At 44.8% G+C, this 18,516-nt stretch overlaps 1 protein-coding gene across 1 annotated transcript in view; it reads right to left on the minus strand.

Moving 5' to 3' along the window:
- Positions 1-8,602: 8,602 nt before the first annotated feature.
- The window catches only part of LOC310868555 (SH3 and multiple ankyrin repeat domains protein 1-like), a gene marked incomplete at its 3' end in the record, with an annotated part of 61,898 nt that continues 51,984 nt past the window's right edge, over positions 8,603-18,516 (minus strand). The window contains exons 9-18 of the mRNA XM_083779014.1: positions 18,328-18,482; positions 17,749-17,916; positions 16,023-16,139; positions 15,701-15,778; positions 15,241-15,307; positions 11,210-11,382; positions 10,519-10,652; positions 9,920-10,074; positions 9,263-9,373; positions 8,603-8,682 (exon numbers count right to left, since the gene is read on the minus strand). Coding sequence (XP_083635140.1) covers positions 8,603-8,682; positions 9,263-9,373; positions 9,920-10,074; positions 10,519-10,652; positions 11,210-11,382; positions 15,241-15,307; positions 15,701-15,778; positions 16,023-16,139; positions 17,749-17,916; positions 18,328-18,482 — 1,238 coding nt within the window. The remainder of the gene's footprint in view (positions 8,683-9,262; positions 9,374-9,919; positions 10,075-10,518; positions 10,653-11,209; positions 11,383-15,240; positions 15,308-15,700; positions 15,779-16,022; positions 16,140-17,748; positions 17,917-18,327; positions 18,483-18,516) is intronic.

Genomic DNA, 18,516 nt, shown 5'->3' on the forward strand with positions numbered 1-18,516 from the left:
TCGGCTTCCCTCCCTCCTTCCCTCTATCGCTCTCTGCTCTCTCTCTATCTCTCTTTCTCTCACTTCCTCTCGTCCATACCCCCCCCCCCCGTCTCTCTTTCATTCCTTTATACGTCCTCAGTCTCTCTCTCATTCCCCTTATGTACCTCCTCAGCCTCTCTCTCTCTCTCTCTCTCTCATTCCCTTATGTACCTCCTCAGCCTCTCTCTCTCTCTCTCATTCCCTTATGTACCTCCTCAGCTCTCTCTCTCTCTCTCTCTCTCTCTCATTCCCTTATGTACCTCCTCAGCTCTCTCTCTCTCATTCCCCTTATGTACCTCCTCAGCCTCTCTCTCTCATTCCCTTATTACCTCCTCAGCTCTCTCTCTTCTCTCTCTCTCTCTCTCTCTCTCTCTCATTCCCCTTATGTACCTCCTCAGCCTCTCTCTCTCATTCCCCTTATGTACCTCCTCAGCCTCTCTCTCTCTCTCATTCCCCTTATGTACCTCCTCAGCCTCTCTCTCTCTCTCTCTCTCTCATTCCCCTTATGTACCTCCTCAGCCTCTCTCTCTCTCTCTCTCTCTCTCTCTCTCTCATTCCCCTTATGTACCTCCTCAGCCTCTCTCTCTCTCTCATTCCCCTTATGTACCTCCTCAGCCTCTCTCTCTCTCATTCCCCTTATGTACCTCCTCAGCTCTCTCTCTCTCTCTCTCTCTCTCATCTCTCTCATTCCCCTTATGTACCTCCTCAGCCTCTCTCTCTCTCTCTCTATCTCTCTCTCTCTCTCTCTCTCTCTCTCTCTCTCTCTCTCTCTCTCATTCCCCTTATGTACCTCCTCAGCCTCTCTCTCTCTCTCATTCCCTTTACATGTCCTCAGCCTCTCTCTCTCTCTCTCATTCCCTTTACATGTCCTCAGCCTCTCTCTCTCTCTCATTCCCTTTACATGTCCTCAGCCTCTCTCTCTCTCTCTCTCATTCCCTTTACATGTCCTCAGCCTCTCTCTCTCTCTCTCATTCCCCTTATACGTCCTCAGTCTCTCTCTCTCATTCCCTTTACATGTCCTCAGCCTCTCTCTCTCTCTCTCATTCCCCTTATACGTCCTCAGTCTCTCTCTCTCATTCCCCTTATACGTCCTCAGTCTCTCTCTCTCATTCCCTTTACATGTCCTCAGCCTCTCTCTCTCTCTCATTCCCCTTATACGTCCTCAGTCTCTCTCTCTCATTCCCCTTATACGTCCTCAGCTCCTCTCTCTTTGCCGTCCTGTCCCTCCCTCTCTCCCTTTATGATTATACCCCCAGCATATGCTGTGAATGGTGTATGTGTGTGTGTGTGTGTGTGTGTGTGTGTGTGTGTGTGTGTGTGTGTGTTGTGTGTGTGTGTGTGTGTGTGTGTGTGTGTGTCTGTGGGTGTGTGTGACTGTGTGCGTGTGACTGTGTGACTGTGTGTGTGCAGTGCACATGTCCACCCGTGCATGCGAGCCAGTACATGTCGCCAGATCTGAAAAGAAATGTGTGTGTGTGTGTGTGTGTTCACCTCATCCCTATTTCACAGACCGTTGCTCCAGAAAAGTTGTCATGTGTGCTAGTACTAGGGGAGCACACTGCTGCCACCGGCACTCAACACTCAGTGAGTGAGCTGGGATCAGAGAGTGGAGGGGAAGATACACACACACACACACACACACACACACACACACACACACACACACAGACAGACATAAGGCAAAAGAGGGATGTACAAACAGCGAGAGACTGAGACACAGCGGTGGGAGAGAGAGAGGAAAGGAGAGTGTGAGAGTGAAAGAGATGGACGGAGAAAGGGTGAGAGAAAAAAGAGGAGGGGGAGGGTGGGGGGGGGGCTGAAAAGGGAGAAACTGATTATCCAAGAGGGGTGGAGGAGGAGGAGGAGAATGGAGGTGAGATGAAAGGAGGTAGCTAGAGGACTTAATATCAAGTGGTATATGGAGAGATTAAAGCTATTAAAAAGACATCTGAGGTGGAGGTCTATATGGTGGTATGGTATGGTATAGCCTACATCTCCACCTATCCATTTGCACACACACACAGACACTTGAATCAGGGCGTAGAGCCCATATTGTTTTCGTACGAATTCCGCCATTTTTTGCCGTTTTGACAGTTCTGTGCTGTCGTTTTCCCACGAAATTCGGCAATATGGTAGAGGGCTGTGAGAATCCCTCAGGAACTGAAGGTCACAGTCATTCCTCAAAAGACCTCTTGACCTTTAGATCTCCCAATGAGCCAATTTTATGATTTGCTCAATCCACTTCTAAAAAGCGACGTCAAAGAATTTCGTGGCCTTGCATGGTAACCACTCCCCCTTGAAATCGCATTTCCATTCATGCGAGTGGAGGCAGGACTACAGCATAGGCAGACAACCTCCTTCAGCCAATCAGCATAACAAAAAAAGCTGACGTCATCTCCAGTCTCCAATCAGTGAACGACACTATAGCCCGGAACACGGAAACTTATTGCAGCTTTCAACAAGTATCTTGCCATGTTGAGGACACATCACAAGAACAAGCTACAAACGCCATACCGGTCATTATGTAGATCACAAATTTCCCGGCAGCTCCATCGTGGACGCCATCTTGAAAATAATTAGTATGTTAACACACCCAATAGTAACAGAATCCATTGAAAAATCGCTTTTATCAATTATTTTGGTTTCAACCACACCTATACGTATCCAATATTTGAGTTTGTGCAAACAGACCACTAGGGGGGCGCGCCCCGCTAGGGTCATGTCTGGCGATGTACAGTGCAGGGCACCGTTTCAGCCTGATCCGAGCCTCATTGACTTCCATTGCAAAATGAAAGTGAAATGAAAGTGAAAAATATCATGTTCTAAGGGAAGTACAAATGACAGTCTGCACAAAAACCTTCAGGGCCATTCTGTAATACACAACTGGATAAAAATAATTTAGAAGACAGACGACTCTTGGATTTAAAGACAACACGCACTGAGCATAATATGTAACCCATTTTGGGCGGGAACCCCTTTGTGTTTTAAACATTATGTTATAATTTAGCGATTGAAAAATAGCAGATCTACAAGCTCATAGCGCTCCACGATAGCAGAGAAGATAATCATCCTAAAGACTCAGTTAGACAAAAGTGTATATACTGCATATTGCTTACTAATACTGTATGGACTGCAATGATTTATAGATAATGAAATTTGACCGAATAAGCCATTAAGATGCCAAAACCACGACATGCATGGGACAGACAATGCTATAAGGCATGTCCAAAAACAAGGAGGTCAATCAACGAGGGCCCCTGCCAACAAAAGGAACTCGTCTAGCCTTTGTATTGAATGAGAGCAGGGCAGAGAGCAACTGCCGATCACAAGAGGGAAATACACCAGAGAAATTATGTAGGCATATTAAAGGGCAATTTCTCAAATTAAGGCAATTGGGAAGGTGATCGGGCACTGCCAACCAACCAATGTACAGTGCTTGTGCCTGGTGCCGAGGCCTTACAAAAAAGGCTGAGCTTAAATCAAAGTGATAAAGAGCTACAAACAACGTCTGGCTGTAATAGCCGATGTTGAGTCTAAAGCAGGGCGTGAGATCAGAGTTGAGGAGAAGAGGCCTGTTAATTCACACAAACAAACAGATGACTCGTCGTTTTCCACTGATAAACTAACTGTGTCTCTCTCACTGGGCTCCATATTTCAAAAGACATAAATAAAAGCATCTCTCTTTCTTTGTCCAAGGCTCTCCATCCGTCTCTCCCTCTAGAGTGCCCTTCACTGTCTGACCTCCAGATGGAGACTCCACAGGGGAGAGGGGGTGATAGAGAGAAAATTAAAAAAGTACAGGGGGTTAGTGATACGGTGATGAATGGAAAGTGAGGGACGGACAGAGGGATGGAGAGAGATGGCCCAGAGATGTGGCAAATATAGAGGAATGAAAGAGGGACACTAGAGAATAGCTGCATGAGATAATAGACTGAACGCTAAAGTCTCTGAAAGCAGGCCTGTGTGAAGGCGTCACTGAGTCAGCAATGGATGGATGCCTGGCCAAACAAACACCCATGGCTCCACTTGTTAATTATCCACGGTGTGTGTGTGTGTGTGTGTGTGTGTGTGTGCGTGCGTGCGTGCGTGCGTGCGTGCGTGCGTGCGTGCGTGCGTGCGTGCGTGCGTGCGTGCGTGCGTGCGTGCGTGCGTGCGTGCGTGCGTGCGTGCGTGCGTGCGTGCGTGCGTGCGTGCGTGCGTGCGTGCGTGCGTGCGTGCGCGAACAGGTCTGACTTTACACGGTAGAGTCAGCTGCTTGCATGAAATGTCACTGTTGATGAAAGGCATGTAAATTATTAATGGCAGTATGAGACGGACAGAAAGAGAGAGACAGACTAACACAGGCATATGGAGGGCAACAGAGAGGGAGTAATGGATGAACGGGAGACGTAAAAAGAGAGAGAGAAAGGCAGAGAGACGGAGTGACAGACAGAGAGAGAAAGGGAGGCGAAAGGCAGGATTGTGTGTAAATAATACATGTGTTTTATAATGTGTTTATTTCTATGTAAATAATTCTGTCTTTACGCAGACCAATAATAAGCCCCGGACACTGGAATGAGTTCGCCTCAAAGCGAGTCCCTCTCTCGACGTCGTAATGCAAATGCAATACATTAAAGTGAATGACCTTATATTATATACAAAGCTAATTAGGAGGAGTTCCACTCCAGAGTCAATACAGAAGACTTGCCACACTGTGTCCACAGACAGCACCAAGGGAGCTCAGACCATGTGCTAATGCATACCCACAGCATAGTCCAGTGTACAAATTAAATCAAATTAAAGCGAAATGAAAGCCGTTGGTTACATCTGTACACTCGCTTACACAAAATGGATAAATGAATGAACACAGAGGATTTTACTGGGTATCCCTCTATCTGGAAAGCATTTTATGAATAACCCCCAAAATACTGATGGAGAAGAGGACAGGTCAAGAGGAAGGTTCAACACTCATTCAAGCCATGTTGTTGTTAGATTATTGAGAGACCATTGAATCTATAAGCGTCTGAAAAAGTGGATAGGGCACGTACCACGTGGGCTCAAATGCTCGACAGCAAGTCCCTGGTGTGATTCCTGGCCAGCCGGACCATTTGCTGCATGTCACATCCCTGCTCTCACTCCGTGTTTACAGTTTTCTGAAAAAGCTATGTTTCTATGTCAGTCGTTCTTCAAATTTTCAAAAATAGCAGACCTACAAGCTCGTAGTGCGCCACTCGGTGGCACGCTATGAGCTTGTAGATCTGCTATTTTTCAATAGCTAAAGCATAACATAATGCTAACACCAAAAGGGGTTCCCGCCCCAAAATGGGATAATAAAGGCATAATTCACAATGGATTCTCTTGTAAGTTTGAATTTCCGGGGACGCTGGAAAGGTTCGGGAACCAAATGGACTAGTCGGGTCCATATGAAAATATTATAAATTAAGGGTTTTGTGCCTGGGATTCTATTCTAGGAGTCTTTGTAAATATTAGCCTCTGGACAGCCTGATGGTACGGCAGCGCTGCATATACAGTATCATTCTGTTCAAAGGGAATTGTTTCTTACTTTCTTTGTGTAGGAGAGTAGTGTGGTGAGTGCATTGCATAACACCACAACAACTGATGCAGGGTTCAGAATTAGTCACCAAAAGTAACTGTCTAGAATCACCATCACCATCGATGACAACTTCAACCCACCTAGAAGCAGTGGTGGAAAGTAAGTATTGTACTTCTTTTTTTTTTTTTTTTTTTTTTAAGATATTTTTTTGCGGCTTACGCCTTTTATTGATTTTTTTTTGAAGGGACAGACAGTAGGCTGACAGGAAACGGGAGAGAGATGGGGGGATGACATGCAGTAAAGGCCGTGTCGGGTCCGGGAGTCGAACCCGCGGCACACTGCGACTGGATTACCAGTCCGGTGCCCAGACCGTTACGCTACGGCCTGGGCAGTATTGTACTTCTACTCCACAGTCTCCACTACATCTCGGATCCAAATGTTGTACTTTTACTCCACTACATTTATTTGAAAACTTTAGTTGCTAGGTACTTTGTAGATTTTGATTAATATAAAAAATAAAACATACATAAGAAAACTCAGATTGCCTGGGGTTATTTAATCCATTAACTCATAGCGCCCAAGCGATTTATAGCAACGGAGCACTTTTACATTCGGACCGGAAGTTATACATATATATATACAGGATCTTTTCTTAGAATTGGACGGGATGAATTAGATCGCGAGTTATTAACGTTTTAAGATTTTCGTTGTCGTCGGCTAAACAGAAGGGGAACATCTTCGATGACGTACCACTGTTGCGCAACATCGAGGATAGCGCAACAGGCGCTCCTAGGCTGTGGAGCGATGCGATCGGTTTTCATATCAATAAACTTTTGGATAAAACTTCGTCCTGGGCGCTGGGTGTTACTAATAGAAAGGACGGTGAACTTCGTCCTGGGCGATTGGGGTGTTATTAACCACACCAGCCCTATATACATTTCGCCTATTTAAAAATAGCCGATCTGCTATTTTCAAAAGATTTTTTATACATTTGCACACTTGGAAAAAGAACCACCGCTCATCCGCTGAGCCACAAAGAAGGTCAGTAGACCGAAAGCTTGCTAAATAAATACATTGATCTGGGTGTGCGGATACATTTGCACACTTGAAATGGGACATTTAGCATAACTAGTACTGTTATTTTAGGTATACTTTAAGTACCTAAAGATGCCAATACCTTTGTACTTTTAGTAAAGAAAATGTAGAATTCCTGACTTTTACTTGTAATGGAGTATTTCTACATTGCAGTATTGATACTTTAAGTATAAATGTGAGCCACAGTTGGGGTGAAAGCATCCAATTCTTACACATCTGTATTCTTATTCTAGCACAGTGATTCTTGACCTGTGGCTCCAGAGCCTGGTGGCATGTGAGCATAATGAAGTGGGCTCCCAAATAATTGTGAAAACTCTAAAAAAATTAAATAATGTCACCTTAATTTTATTTACAATTTTGAGTTCTCATTGAGATCATCTATAAATACGCACATAGTGATAGTTCCACCAATCCAATCCGGAACACTAATTTCTCTGCAAACGCACAATTGCAGTGTTAAAGTACAGTAGTCACGAATGCTTTCGAGATTTTCAAGTGGGCCCTGATCCATAAGAGCCTCACCTTCAATGTGACTGTACAATATTAAATTGGTCATTATCCAGGAGAAATTATCACACATTCCTACTTTGGTACAGAAGATCTTTTGCACAGTTGAAATGTCAAGCGCTTGCATTGGCGCGACAAACCTGCCAGCATTAGGTGGTAAAAGTCCCTTTTACTATGATGTTCACTGCATGAAAATGAATCACTCACCGGATATCATATCAAACGAGTCCAGAGCAGTACCACAACATATGAATCACCGTGCCAAGCACATGAATCACCTAGCCCAGGACATGTGTTATTTCGAGAAGGAATCCCGTGCAGCGCACGCACGCACGCGCGCGCACGCACGCGCGCGCACGCACGCACGCGCGCGCGCGCACGCACGCACGCACGCACGCACGCACACACACACACACACACACACACACACACACACACACACACACACACACACACACACACACACACACACACACACACACACACACACACACACACACACACACACACACACACACACACACACACACACACACACACACACACGTGTCATTTCATTTTAAGCTTACGGTGGCTGTAGTCTAAAAAATTACAAAAAGCCTAGTTCTGATCCGGCATACAGCTGGGAAACGGTGAGTGATACCTTGCCCTCCCTCAAAGGCTGCCACTGATGCTCCCAGGACCAGGACATTGAACCACCGACTGCTCCAGGACCAGGAGAGCTGCTCATTGGCCACAATGAACCACTTAACTTTTGAAAATGAATGATTTCTTCTTTCTTCTTTGCCTATATAGAGCGTCGCAGTCCCGCCCCCTTTCAGAACAACGAGTGGCCCAGGAAATGATTCTCCATTCATTTTCTCCATAGGCTTTTCAAAAAGTATATATTTAAAGGTGGTTACGCCGCGGACAAAGCCAACTCGGATCGTGACAAATCATGACAATAATTACAATGTTTTGGGCCGATCAAATAATTAGTAAGAAGAAAAACTAAACAAATAGTGTATCCTGCCTTTATTTTTCTTCTTTCAAATTATTTGATCGGCACAAAATAATGTGTTTATTGTCATGATTTGGCACGATACAAATTGGCTTTGTCCGCGGCGTAACCGTCTTTATATAAATACTTTTTGAAAAGCCTATGGAGAAAATGAATGGAGAATCATTTCCTGGGCCACTCGTCGTTCTGAAAGGGGGGCGGGACTGCGACGCTCTATAATGACATGCCCAAAATCGGGGTGCCAGTGTGAAAGTGGTTAATAAGGAGACCCCCAGCTCCCAGGTAGGTGCAAACTAAGGTATGTGTGAACTATTCTGAACGTAAAGCAACACGCTGCTGAGGGAAATCATGCACGTTGAGCAAAACGTCTGCAAGAGGGATCTCTGCGGATCTCTGTGGAAACGCAACAACAGTGGTGGCTAAATACAGTAGCGACGGTGTCACTCTTACCTGGGCGCGTCAAAGCTGTCGTAAGATCCCACAGTGTAATGGCGAAACAATCTCTTGGCTCTCTCCCCGCGGCTCTCTGAAAACACACCACCAGAGAGACATCAGCAGGTTACAATAAAGACTATTTTGATTGATTGATTGATTGATTGATTGATTGAATACTTTAATAGCAGCTTTGTTAACAATACAGTCAAGGTTGTAGAGTCAAAGGTTATTCTAAAATGATAACACACAAATCCCCAGGGGGCTTGTTTCCTTTATGGTCCATGCTCAGTCTATACCGTTAGGGCAGGCTAATACTGTTAGGTTGCTAATCCGGTGCTATAAGACTCTATACTGTAGCAGCGTCAGTGTGGTGATATTCCTTCGCTCCGGGCTATGCAGACAGAATATGTTACACCTGGCATCCAGCGAGTCATGGTCAGACTGTCTTTAGACGCTATAGTGCACTACTAGAGCAACGTTCGGGCAGACGAGTCGTTAAGTTTCAACTCTCCCCCAGAAATGTTGTCGTATATAGTCTTCTCCTTGGTTCTGAAAAAGTGTGGTCAGGACCAATGAGGTAGGATGTGTTAATGTGATGTGATGGGGCGTGTGTGTGTGTGTGTGTGTGTGTGTGTGTGTGTGTGTGTGTGCGTGTGCGTGCGTGCACTCACCTGATCGACTGTCCTGACGAGGTGCCACTTCCTCCACACATTCGGAGGGGAACCAACCGGTTCGTCCCCTCACTGTCCCCTCCCAGAAGCCACCCTCGCCCACACTCAGCACTGCAGGGGGGGGGGGGGGGGGGGGGGCAGAGGAGAGTCGCACGGTCAGTGAATGACGCACACAGTCGCCGTAGAGAACAACACAGCAAGAAATGACACAGAAAACAAAGAAACGTTGAACGGACAAGAAAATAAGACAAATAATAATGTGGACACGCACTCAAACGGACTAGACAAACATGCAAACCCCTCTACATACTCACCAAGGCATACATACCTGGAGACACCTTAGACTCACTCACAAACACACACATATTCATACCTGCAGACATTGAATACAAACACATATAGGGACCTTACACTCACATCGGGACATGTCCATTTTGCAGACTGATACACTCACAAATGAAGACACTCAGTGGACACTGGGCCAGGACGTGGCCCTGGTCAGTAATGACCATGACATTGACTGAGTTTACTCGCTGGACTGGCAGCGAGGCAAGACAAGACACCTTTAATTCACATTAGAGACAAAATATATGCTTACACACACACGCACGCACGCACGCGCGCGCGCACGTGCGGCAATGCCAGAAGCACACACACCTTTGACCCTGTCGCCCTTGTTGAAGCTGATCTGCTGGTCTCCCTGGGCGGAGTGCGAGCGAGTAGCCACGAAAATGCGCCCGGGCACAGCGCTGTACAGGCGCCTCCGCTGGCCTGCTTGCGCCGGTGCAGCGGGGGGGTTTACAGGGGCGGGTCTGAGGGGGGCATGACATAAGATCATCAGTTATTGTCGTACGACCGGCGAAAATAACACTGAGAAAAGATGCACGACTGCAGATACTGTTTTGTTGAAACAATATACAATATATGCTATTTGCAACTGCTTTAATGCGTATTATTACTGTTTATTTTTTATCTACTAGTACTATTTTGTTCACACCGTTAGTGAGTACAATATTTCAATGCCTGCAATGTCGCCACGGCTGAATTGTATTTTCAGTGAGCGACACACGATATAAATGAGGGTAAGTTTGAATTATACCAGCCTCAATGACATTGATCTACTCTACTCTACTCTACTGTATAAAAGCACAGGGGCCCGTGACACCAGCTAATGTGAACTGATTATTCACTATAGCTATCCCTCATGGGATCACGCTCCTCGCGGATCATCATTAATGTTCTCCTTCTGCACTTACGCGGCCTGCCTCCTACTCTGCCGGCTCCTGTCCTCCTTGTCCCCACCCCCCGCTCTCCCTCGGGAGGGAGAGCGGGTCCGCGCCCCTCGGGGGCTACTGGAGCTGCGCAGGGTACCCTGGGTGTGCTTGAAACCCTGTGGACGTTGAGCAGAGAGAGGGAGGGAGAAAGTAAAGGGAGAGATATTAGAGAGGGTGTAAAGAGAGTGTGAGAGGGAGGGTGACTGATTTAAGCAGTCACACCTGGCCTGAGTCAAACTAGAACTGGACTCAGAGCTGGGTGTGGCTGCGCACCTGTTGTGCCTTGATCAAGTCCATGCACAACAGGTGCGCAGCCACACCCAGCTCTGAGTCCAGTTCTAGTTTGACTCAGGCCAGGTGTGACTGCTTAAATCAGTCACCCTCCCTCTCACAGAGAGGATGGGGAAAGAAGAAGAAGAGTGAACATGTCTAGCCCATTTTTGGCGGGAATCCCTTTTTTGGTGTTAGCATTATACGCTATGCTTTAGCTATTGAAAAATAGCAGATCTACAAGCTCATAGCGTGCCATAGAAAATATGGATTTTTCAGAAAACTGTCAGGATGTAGAAGATTTTTTTTAGATCTGATCTCAGGTCAGAATGGGCTGGATGTGTTCCATTCAGTAGAGTGTATCGTATAGGCTGCTGGTGACAGAGGAGTGTCCTCTATATACCTGCACAGAGACAATGTTGGAGCCCGGGGCATTGGGCGCTGCCATCCACTCGGGTAGGTTCATGCTGTTGTCACTGTTGGCCCGCAGGAAGGGGTGAGGGTGTGGCAGGGCCAGGTTCCGTGCAGCCGACTCCCGCCTCTGAGGAGCATACTTTGGTGATTCCACAAAGGGCACTGGGAGGGGAGGGGAGGGGGAGGGGAGGGGGAGGGGAGGAGAGAGAGGTGGTACAGATAAACGTTCAAAATGAAGTGAAAGGTTTCTATCGAGGACACAAGCAGTGGTGGAAACATCGACTGAGAGGTGGTCAGTCGACTGAGACCCGTTCCGATCGATTAGTCGACTATTCGACTAATCGAGGTCAGCCCTAGTGCTTTATAATGGTTCATTCATTCATACATTGGGAGGTGAACGGTTGACACCAGCGTCCTCACTTTCACACATTCACACACCAATGGTGGCAAAGCTAGCACTGACCGACTCATTGGAGGCAACGTAGGGTTCAGTGTCTTGCCCAAGGACACTTCGACATGTGGACAGGAGGAGGCTGACTTTACTTACTATTATATACTATTACTTGTACTCCACTACATCTCAGAGGCAAATATTGTGCTATTACTCAGTACATTTATTTGAAAACTTGAGTTACTATACTTACTAGAATTTCTATTATGATTCAAAACATACATTAAACCACTTCGGCCTTATATACAGTACATTTCAGCCATTTAAATAGCCGATTTACAAGCTCACAATGTGTTGCGATTGTGAGCTTGTAGATCTGCCATTTTAAAAAAATGTATGCATTTGAAAATTTGAAATGGGACATATTCTGCACAATGATAATAATACTTTCTACTTTCGTACTTTAAGTACATTTTGATACCAATACTTTGAATTCCGCACTTTTACTTAGTAACGGAGTAGTTCTGTATACATTGCAGTATTGATGCTTTTACTTAAGTACATTTTGATACCAATACTTTGTACTTTTACTCAAGTACATTTTTAATTCCGGACTTTTACTTAGTAACAGAGTAGTTCTACATTGCAGTATTGATGCTTTTACTTAAGTAGAAAAGGTGAGTACTTTTCCCAACAGTAGGCTGTTCAAATCAACAAGGCAGGCGCGCCGACGGAGAGGACTTGAGGCTGCGAAACTCTAATCAGAGGTTAATGCGTTGGTCTATTGCATCGCAGGATTTCAATCTGGAGATTTGCCACAAAAAAGGTATACTGAGAATGTAATGGCAGATGCATTATCAAGAGGATTGTAAGTGGGTTAACCTCGAGTACTATAGGGGAGTGCTACATTCTTGGGAAGGGGGGGTGTTACGACTGGGGTCGTATTCTGTGATATGATTTTGGTGCTGGGATGAAGTGAGTGTGGGCGTGACTGGGAATGGATGCAGAACAGGTGTGGCCTGCCATCCATTGGAGGGGAGACTTTCGGGGCGGGCAGCGATTGGTGGGGAACAGTCCTACAGCCATTCCGAGTGGCTAATGATGTTGGCCATTCTCTATAGAAGAGCAGAAGAGAGTGCAGCACGCAGGGCGACAGACCTGTCCTCCTCAGCTCCCAACCAAGTATTTAGTTATTGTATGTTTAGTTAACCCATTTAGACATGAGTTAAAAACATTCACTTTGAAATAATCTATATTCAAAGATTTGCGCCACATTTTTACGATTTTTCAAAAATAGCAGACCTACAAGCTCGTAGCTTGTAGATCTGCTATTTTTCAATAGATAAATTATAACATAATGTTTAAAACACCAAAATGGGTTCCCCGCCCAAAATGGGTTAATATGATTTTGTTTGCTTTGCTGTCTGATTTGAGTTAAGTGAATTTGAGTTCCGTTTCCTTTAAGTTCTGTGTATGTTAAGGAGGTAAGCTCTTGTATTTTGTTTTCGTTAGGTATTATTTCGGTTTAGTTCTTTTTGATTTATTTCAACATTCAATCTCAGTTACTTTTGATTTGATTGTTATTCCTATTCTGTTAATAAATATATAGTTTCCTTTACACCCTTAACCCTTTGTTTTGAGTGGATGCTTGGGAGTTGGGGAAGACGGGAGCGGGAACATGAATTGCGCACAGCAGCCAAGCTAGATTATCACCTGTCTTGACGTTTATTTAGCTGGCTAGCTAGTTAGCTACACAATGTAGGATTCTAAAGTGGTTCCCAACCTGGTGTACCCCTGGGGGTATACTTACTTAAGCAGCTGCAGGGGCTACATGGAAAGATTGGGGATTTTTTACAATATATTCCCAAAATGATAAATATGACAGTACATCCATTTCAAAAGACCTTTGCTAAAATGGTATTTGTGGAACGCCACAACTAGTTCCCCTGCAGTTGTCAATGTCACCTAGCTATTACGCTATGTGAGGAGGTCACAATTAGGCATGTTGAAACCAATAAATCCTTTGTCAAATCTGCACCCAACCAGTGAAAGCAAACATGGATAAATGGCTCAGAAGTGCAGTTGCTGTTGCTCTCATTCTCCCTGCAGCCTTAGTTTTGGCTGAAACTATGATTGACAAGAAAGCAGCCAATGTACTAAACTACGATAGTTCCATTATCAAACCACACAGCGACCCGTCAGATCCATGACATGTCCATTAATATTGTTGGATAGTAATGGAACTAATTTAAGAGAATTGTCAAAACGCATGAGTGAGGGGGTACTTTCAGCATGGCAAAACAGCTGAAGGGGTGCAAAATGCAACAGACAAAAAAGCTTGCGAACCATGCACTGCTCTAAACAGACTGGTTACAAGTGGGCACGGTATTATCCCTGTACGGAATTTGCTTTCGCTATATGGATTTCGGAGAGCCTGTATGCTTCATGCGCCAAGAAACAGCAGAACATGCTATTTTGTTCAATTCAGTTGCTTGACTATGTTAATATAATTTATAGAGCCCTTTCAGGGCACTTTGCATTAAATCAAAATGATCATTTCGATTAATCATGAATGCATTTCCTTGCATTGAATGCTTATTGCATTAAACGGATATTACGTACATTAAACAGCATTAGAAGCATCACACTAAAACTATGACTAAATATATTGACAATTTAGTCAACAAATAAAAACTAGACTGAAATGTTAACGAGGGACTAGTGGAGAAGAGATCCAGTAGAACAATATTATTTTATGCTTGGTTGTATGCTGAAAAAAGCAGATCCACAAGCTATTAGCGGCTATTTTCAGAAAGTGTAAAATCAGCCATCAAGGCCCGCCAAAATACATTTTAGTCGACTAAATCAACTGTAGATTTAGTTGACTAAAATCTTGTGACATTCAGTCAATTAAAACTAGGCTAACATTAATCATTCCCGGTGAGTAAAATGTGACTAAAACTAAATGAAAACTATGCAAGAGACTTGTGACTACAACTAAAATCTAAATGTGGCGTCAAGATCAACACTACCGCAGACCCCCTCCTATGGCTGACCAGCCAGTAGAGTCACTACAGTGCAGCGACAAGGACACAATGTGCTGGCAGCTTCAAACCAGCAAACACTGGCAATCCTGTTTGTTGGCAGTGGAGGGGAAAAGTACTCCCATTGTTGAGTGGTGCCAGCCACCAGTAAAAGTACAAAAGTATTGGCATCAAAATATACATAAATGTACCAAAAGTAGAAAGTGCTCATTATGCAGAATGTCCCATTTCACATTTTCAAATGTATAAAAAATCTTTTGGAAAAAAGCAGATCTACAAGCTCACAATGTGTCCCATCGCGACGCATTGTGAGCTTGTAGATCGGCAAAGGATCAAAATCTAAGTAACTACCAGACCAGTAGTAACTAAAGTTTAAAAATAAATGTAGTGGAGTAAATGTACAATGTTTGGATCTGAGATGTAGTCGAAGTAAAATTATTATTATATGATATTGGAAATACTGTAAAGTACAAACACCTCAATATTGTACTAAAGTACATGTATTTACTGCACCGCTACTGAGAAACAAACACTGTTCTATCTGTGATTTATCAAATACCCAAATATGAAGACTAGACAACTTACCAACATCTGTATCACGGTGGTTTTTGATAATCTCTCCCAGCTCAAAATGGCCAGACATCACAGCCACCTGGATACAACATACAAGCGCTTCAGTGAAACCATCATTATGACATGTTATGACAAATGAATGCACACAATGCTTTGGGCCCATGCATTTCCAACATGCAACACACAACCAAGTATTTTTCTACGCTCTCTTTCTCTCTGACACGCACGCACGCACGCACGGCTGAGACTGTCTCAGGTGGCTTTTCTGCACTGATAGACTTAATGTATTCAGATTATGGGGTTATGCACAATTCTCCCAACAGGGACCCAGTGTGCATCACAGCACAATAATAACGGTTTAACTAAAGTTAAATTAGGCCCCGGCACTTTCTGCTACGTTAACTTAATAAGACACTAAACCATACAACCAACGAACACGCATAATTACCCTGGCCATGCATTGAGCAATTACCTGAAAGGGTGTCTGCCCACTATTATTCTTTGTGTCTTTATTGGCTCCCCTGTATAGTAGAATTCGTACACAGCTTTCCTGCATGAAAGAGAATGTTAAAATGATAAACGTCTAATTAAAACCCTCGTGTGAACTTGTCTGCAGGGTATCTTTTCCAAAAAATGTACACATAGCACTTGTGGAATGAAAGCATACAGTATCTGAAAGCATACTGTATACAGTATAGCTAGCTATTATAATCTTACATATTATTGTATATGAGGTGCTGTTAGAGTCACTGTTGTGATTGTAATTGGTACTGATATGATTTGACCACATCTACCTTGTTGTATAAAGCACAGACGTGCAAGGCAGTATTTCCAGAGGCATTCTGGGAGGTGGAGTCCGCCCCGTAGAACAGAAGATGTTCCAGATGCTGCGAGTTCCCATTCTGACATGCCTGGGGTTAACAGACCATGGTGGAGGGATGGAAGGAAGGAAAGAAAGAAAGAAAGAAAGAAAGAAAGAAAGAAAGAAAGAAAGAAAGAAAGAAAGAAAGAAAGAAAGAAAGAAAGAAAGAAAGGAGCAGATGTAGAACACATTTGTTTGAAATAAGCGATAGAGAATGGTAATGGTGAACGATGGAGTTATTTATAAATAAAGAGAGAAATTATGTATGTGGGAGACAGTGGATGCAGAGGAGGAAGAAAAAGAGAAGAAAAGAGATAGAGGTGGCAAGAAGAAGGGTGGCAGTTATAAATTGGCACTTGAGTTAATTAACACCACCTCCAACATGAGAGGCTGAGAAGAGAATAAAGAAAATAGAGTTCAGATACAAGACGTTATTGTTATTGCAGTATATTATGTATGCACACACACACACACACACACACACACACACACACACACACACACACACACACACACACACACACACACACACGCACGCACAGCAATAATATACATTTGCATCAACACCCATTATCCAAGTAAGCCTATATGTAAAGCCTATGTAAAGACCCCATTTATGTGTTTTTAAAGTAAGTTCACGTTTAAGTTCAAGACTGAGTCCGACTGTGAGACTGATTGGAACCCAGCTGCGAGTCTTGCGTACACAAATGCTCCCAGCTTGAGGCACTCAAAAAAACAGGGATGGATGTTGCAAGACAAGTGCTATGACAAAGGAGTGGGCATGCTGCTGATGTGGTGATGAAGAGGAGGATGAGGTGAAGGGGGGGCAGAGAAAGTGGTACCTGTGAGTCTGTCGGTCTGTGCTCGCCCTCTTCAATCCTCCCTGAGATACAAGATGGATAAGAGGCAGGATGGGGGGGGGGGGGGGGGGGGGTGTGTGTGAGGGGGGGGAGGGGGGAGGGGGGGGAGGAGGAGCGGTGATGAGTGAGACAGGTCAAACATGGCGTGGAGAGTTATGCTTAATTTATACACCGTCGTGCGACTAAGTATAAATCAGGCTTTACTGGGTTGGAGGGAGACGAGTTGCGAGTGTTTCACGACATGAATGTTTGTCTTCTCGACATAGATAATACAGTAGGGCTGACGTACAGGTACACAATGGCTGCATATAGGAGAACACACACATGCAATATTAACACACAGAGGTAGCCATCAAAATGTCCTCTATAGCCTCCACTTATCTTGCGGCAGTTAGTTACAGTATATATCTGTCAGACAGTACAGATTTTCTTAACCACTTTGAACCTCACATGCCTAGTATTCGGGGGTGATGGGGGGCCTTTTCCCAAAACAGCAGATCTACAAGCTTACAACATGTCGCATTGCGCGAGTGTTGAGAGCTTGTAGATCGGTGAAGACATTCGCTGTGGATGGATAAAAGCGGTACAGCAGTACAGTTGGATCTCAGGTCCGTTTGACAAAGAATAGAGAAGTGGCTAATGTTCCATATCGAAGGCATAATAAGCAGTGCAGCAATAATGCAATCTAATGTGGGACTGTGATGACTAAATCTGTATTGCATTTCTCATCTTATTTGGTCAAACATTCATGCCGAGAGAGAAAGAGAGAGAGAGAGAGAGAGAGAGAGAGAAGCCTACCTGATGAGTCTCGTCCCAGCCGTTCTCGTCCCTTACGCCCACCTTGGCGCGGTGGTATAGCAGCGTCTCACAGCAGGAGGTGTCGCCCCCTGTCAGCACAGTGTGGTAGAGCGGTGTCAGCCCGCGGCGGTCCTTGTAGTCTGGTGACGCACCCAGAGTCAGCAGGGCCTGCAGGGAGAACACAGCAGCTTCCTCAGCACTTTACCTCCACGTGCCCAGTTTCCACTTTAATTGGAGTTAACTCTGTGCTCCGTGTTTGCTGTAATGATCTACATTACGACACACACACACACATTATGGCATTACTTACCAGATATAAACCACTGTTTACCATTCATCTGAACCAGCGTCTAGAGATTACCTCCTCACACGCACGCACGCACGCACGCACACACGCATTCTTATTCAGATTTATGAACGTTCACCAAAACGGTGCTGAACATAACATAAACTGCTGTAAAGCGACCGCTCATAACGATTTATTTGTCAACTTCTTCTCAATGTATTTCTATTGCTTTACATTCAATTCATCAATACAGTAAAGCACCGTGATTGACAACAACACATCTTGACGTTTACCAGCAGAGCGGCGTGGGCGTGGCTGCGTACGGACTTGTGGAGCGGTGTGAGTCCATCCTTGGCCCGGAAGTCAATGTGAGCCCCGTTCTGCACCAGGACCCTGATGGATTCCCCCGCCCCGACCTCACACTGCACCGCCAGGGACAGGGGGGTCTCTGGAGGGGAGACAAACACAGCAGGGTCAGCCTT

The sequence above is a fragment of the Protomyctophum parallelum genome (assembly GCF_964188405.1).
Source record: "Protomyctophum parallelum genome assembly, chromosome: 13".
Taxonomy (NCBI): Eukaryota; Metazoa; Chordata; class Actinopteri; order Myctophiformes; family Myctophidae; genus Protomyctophum; species Protomyctophum parallelum.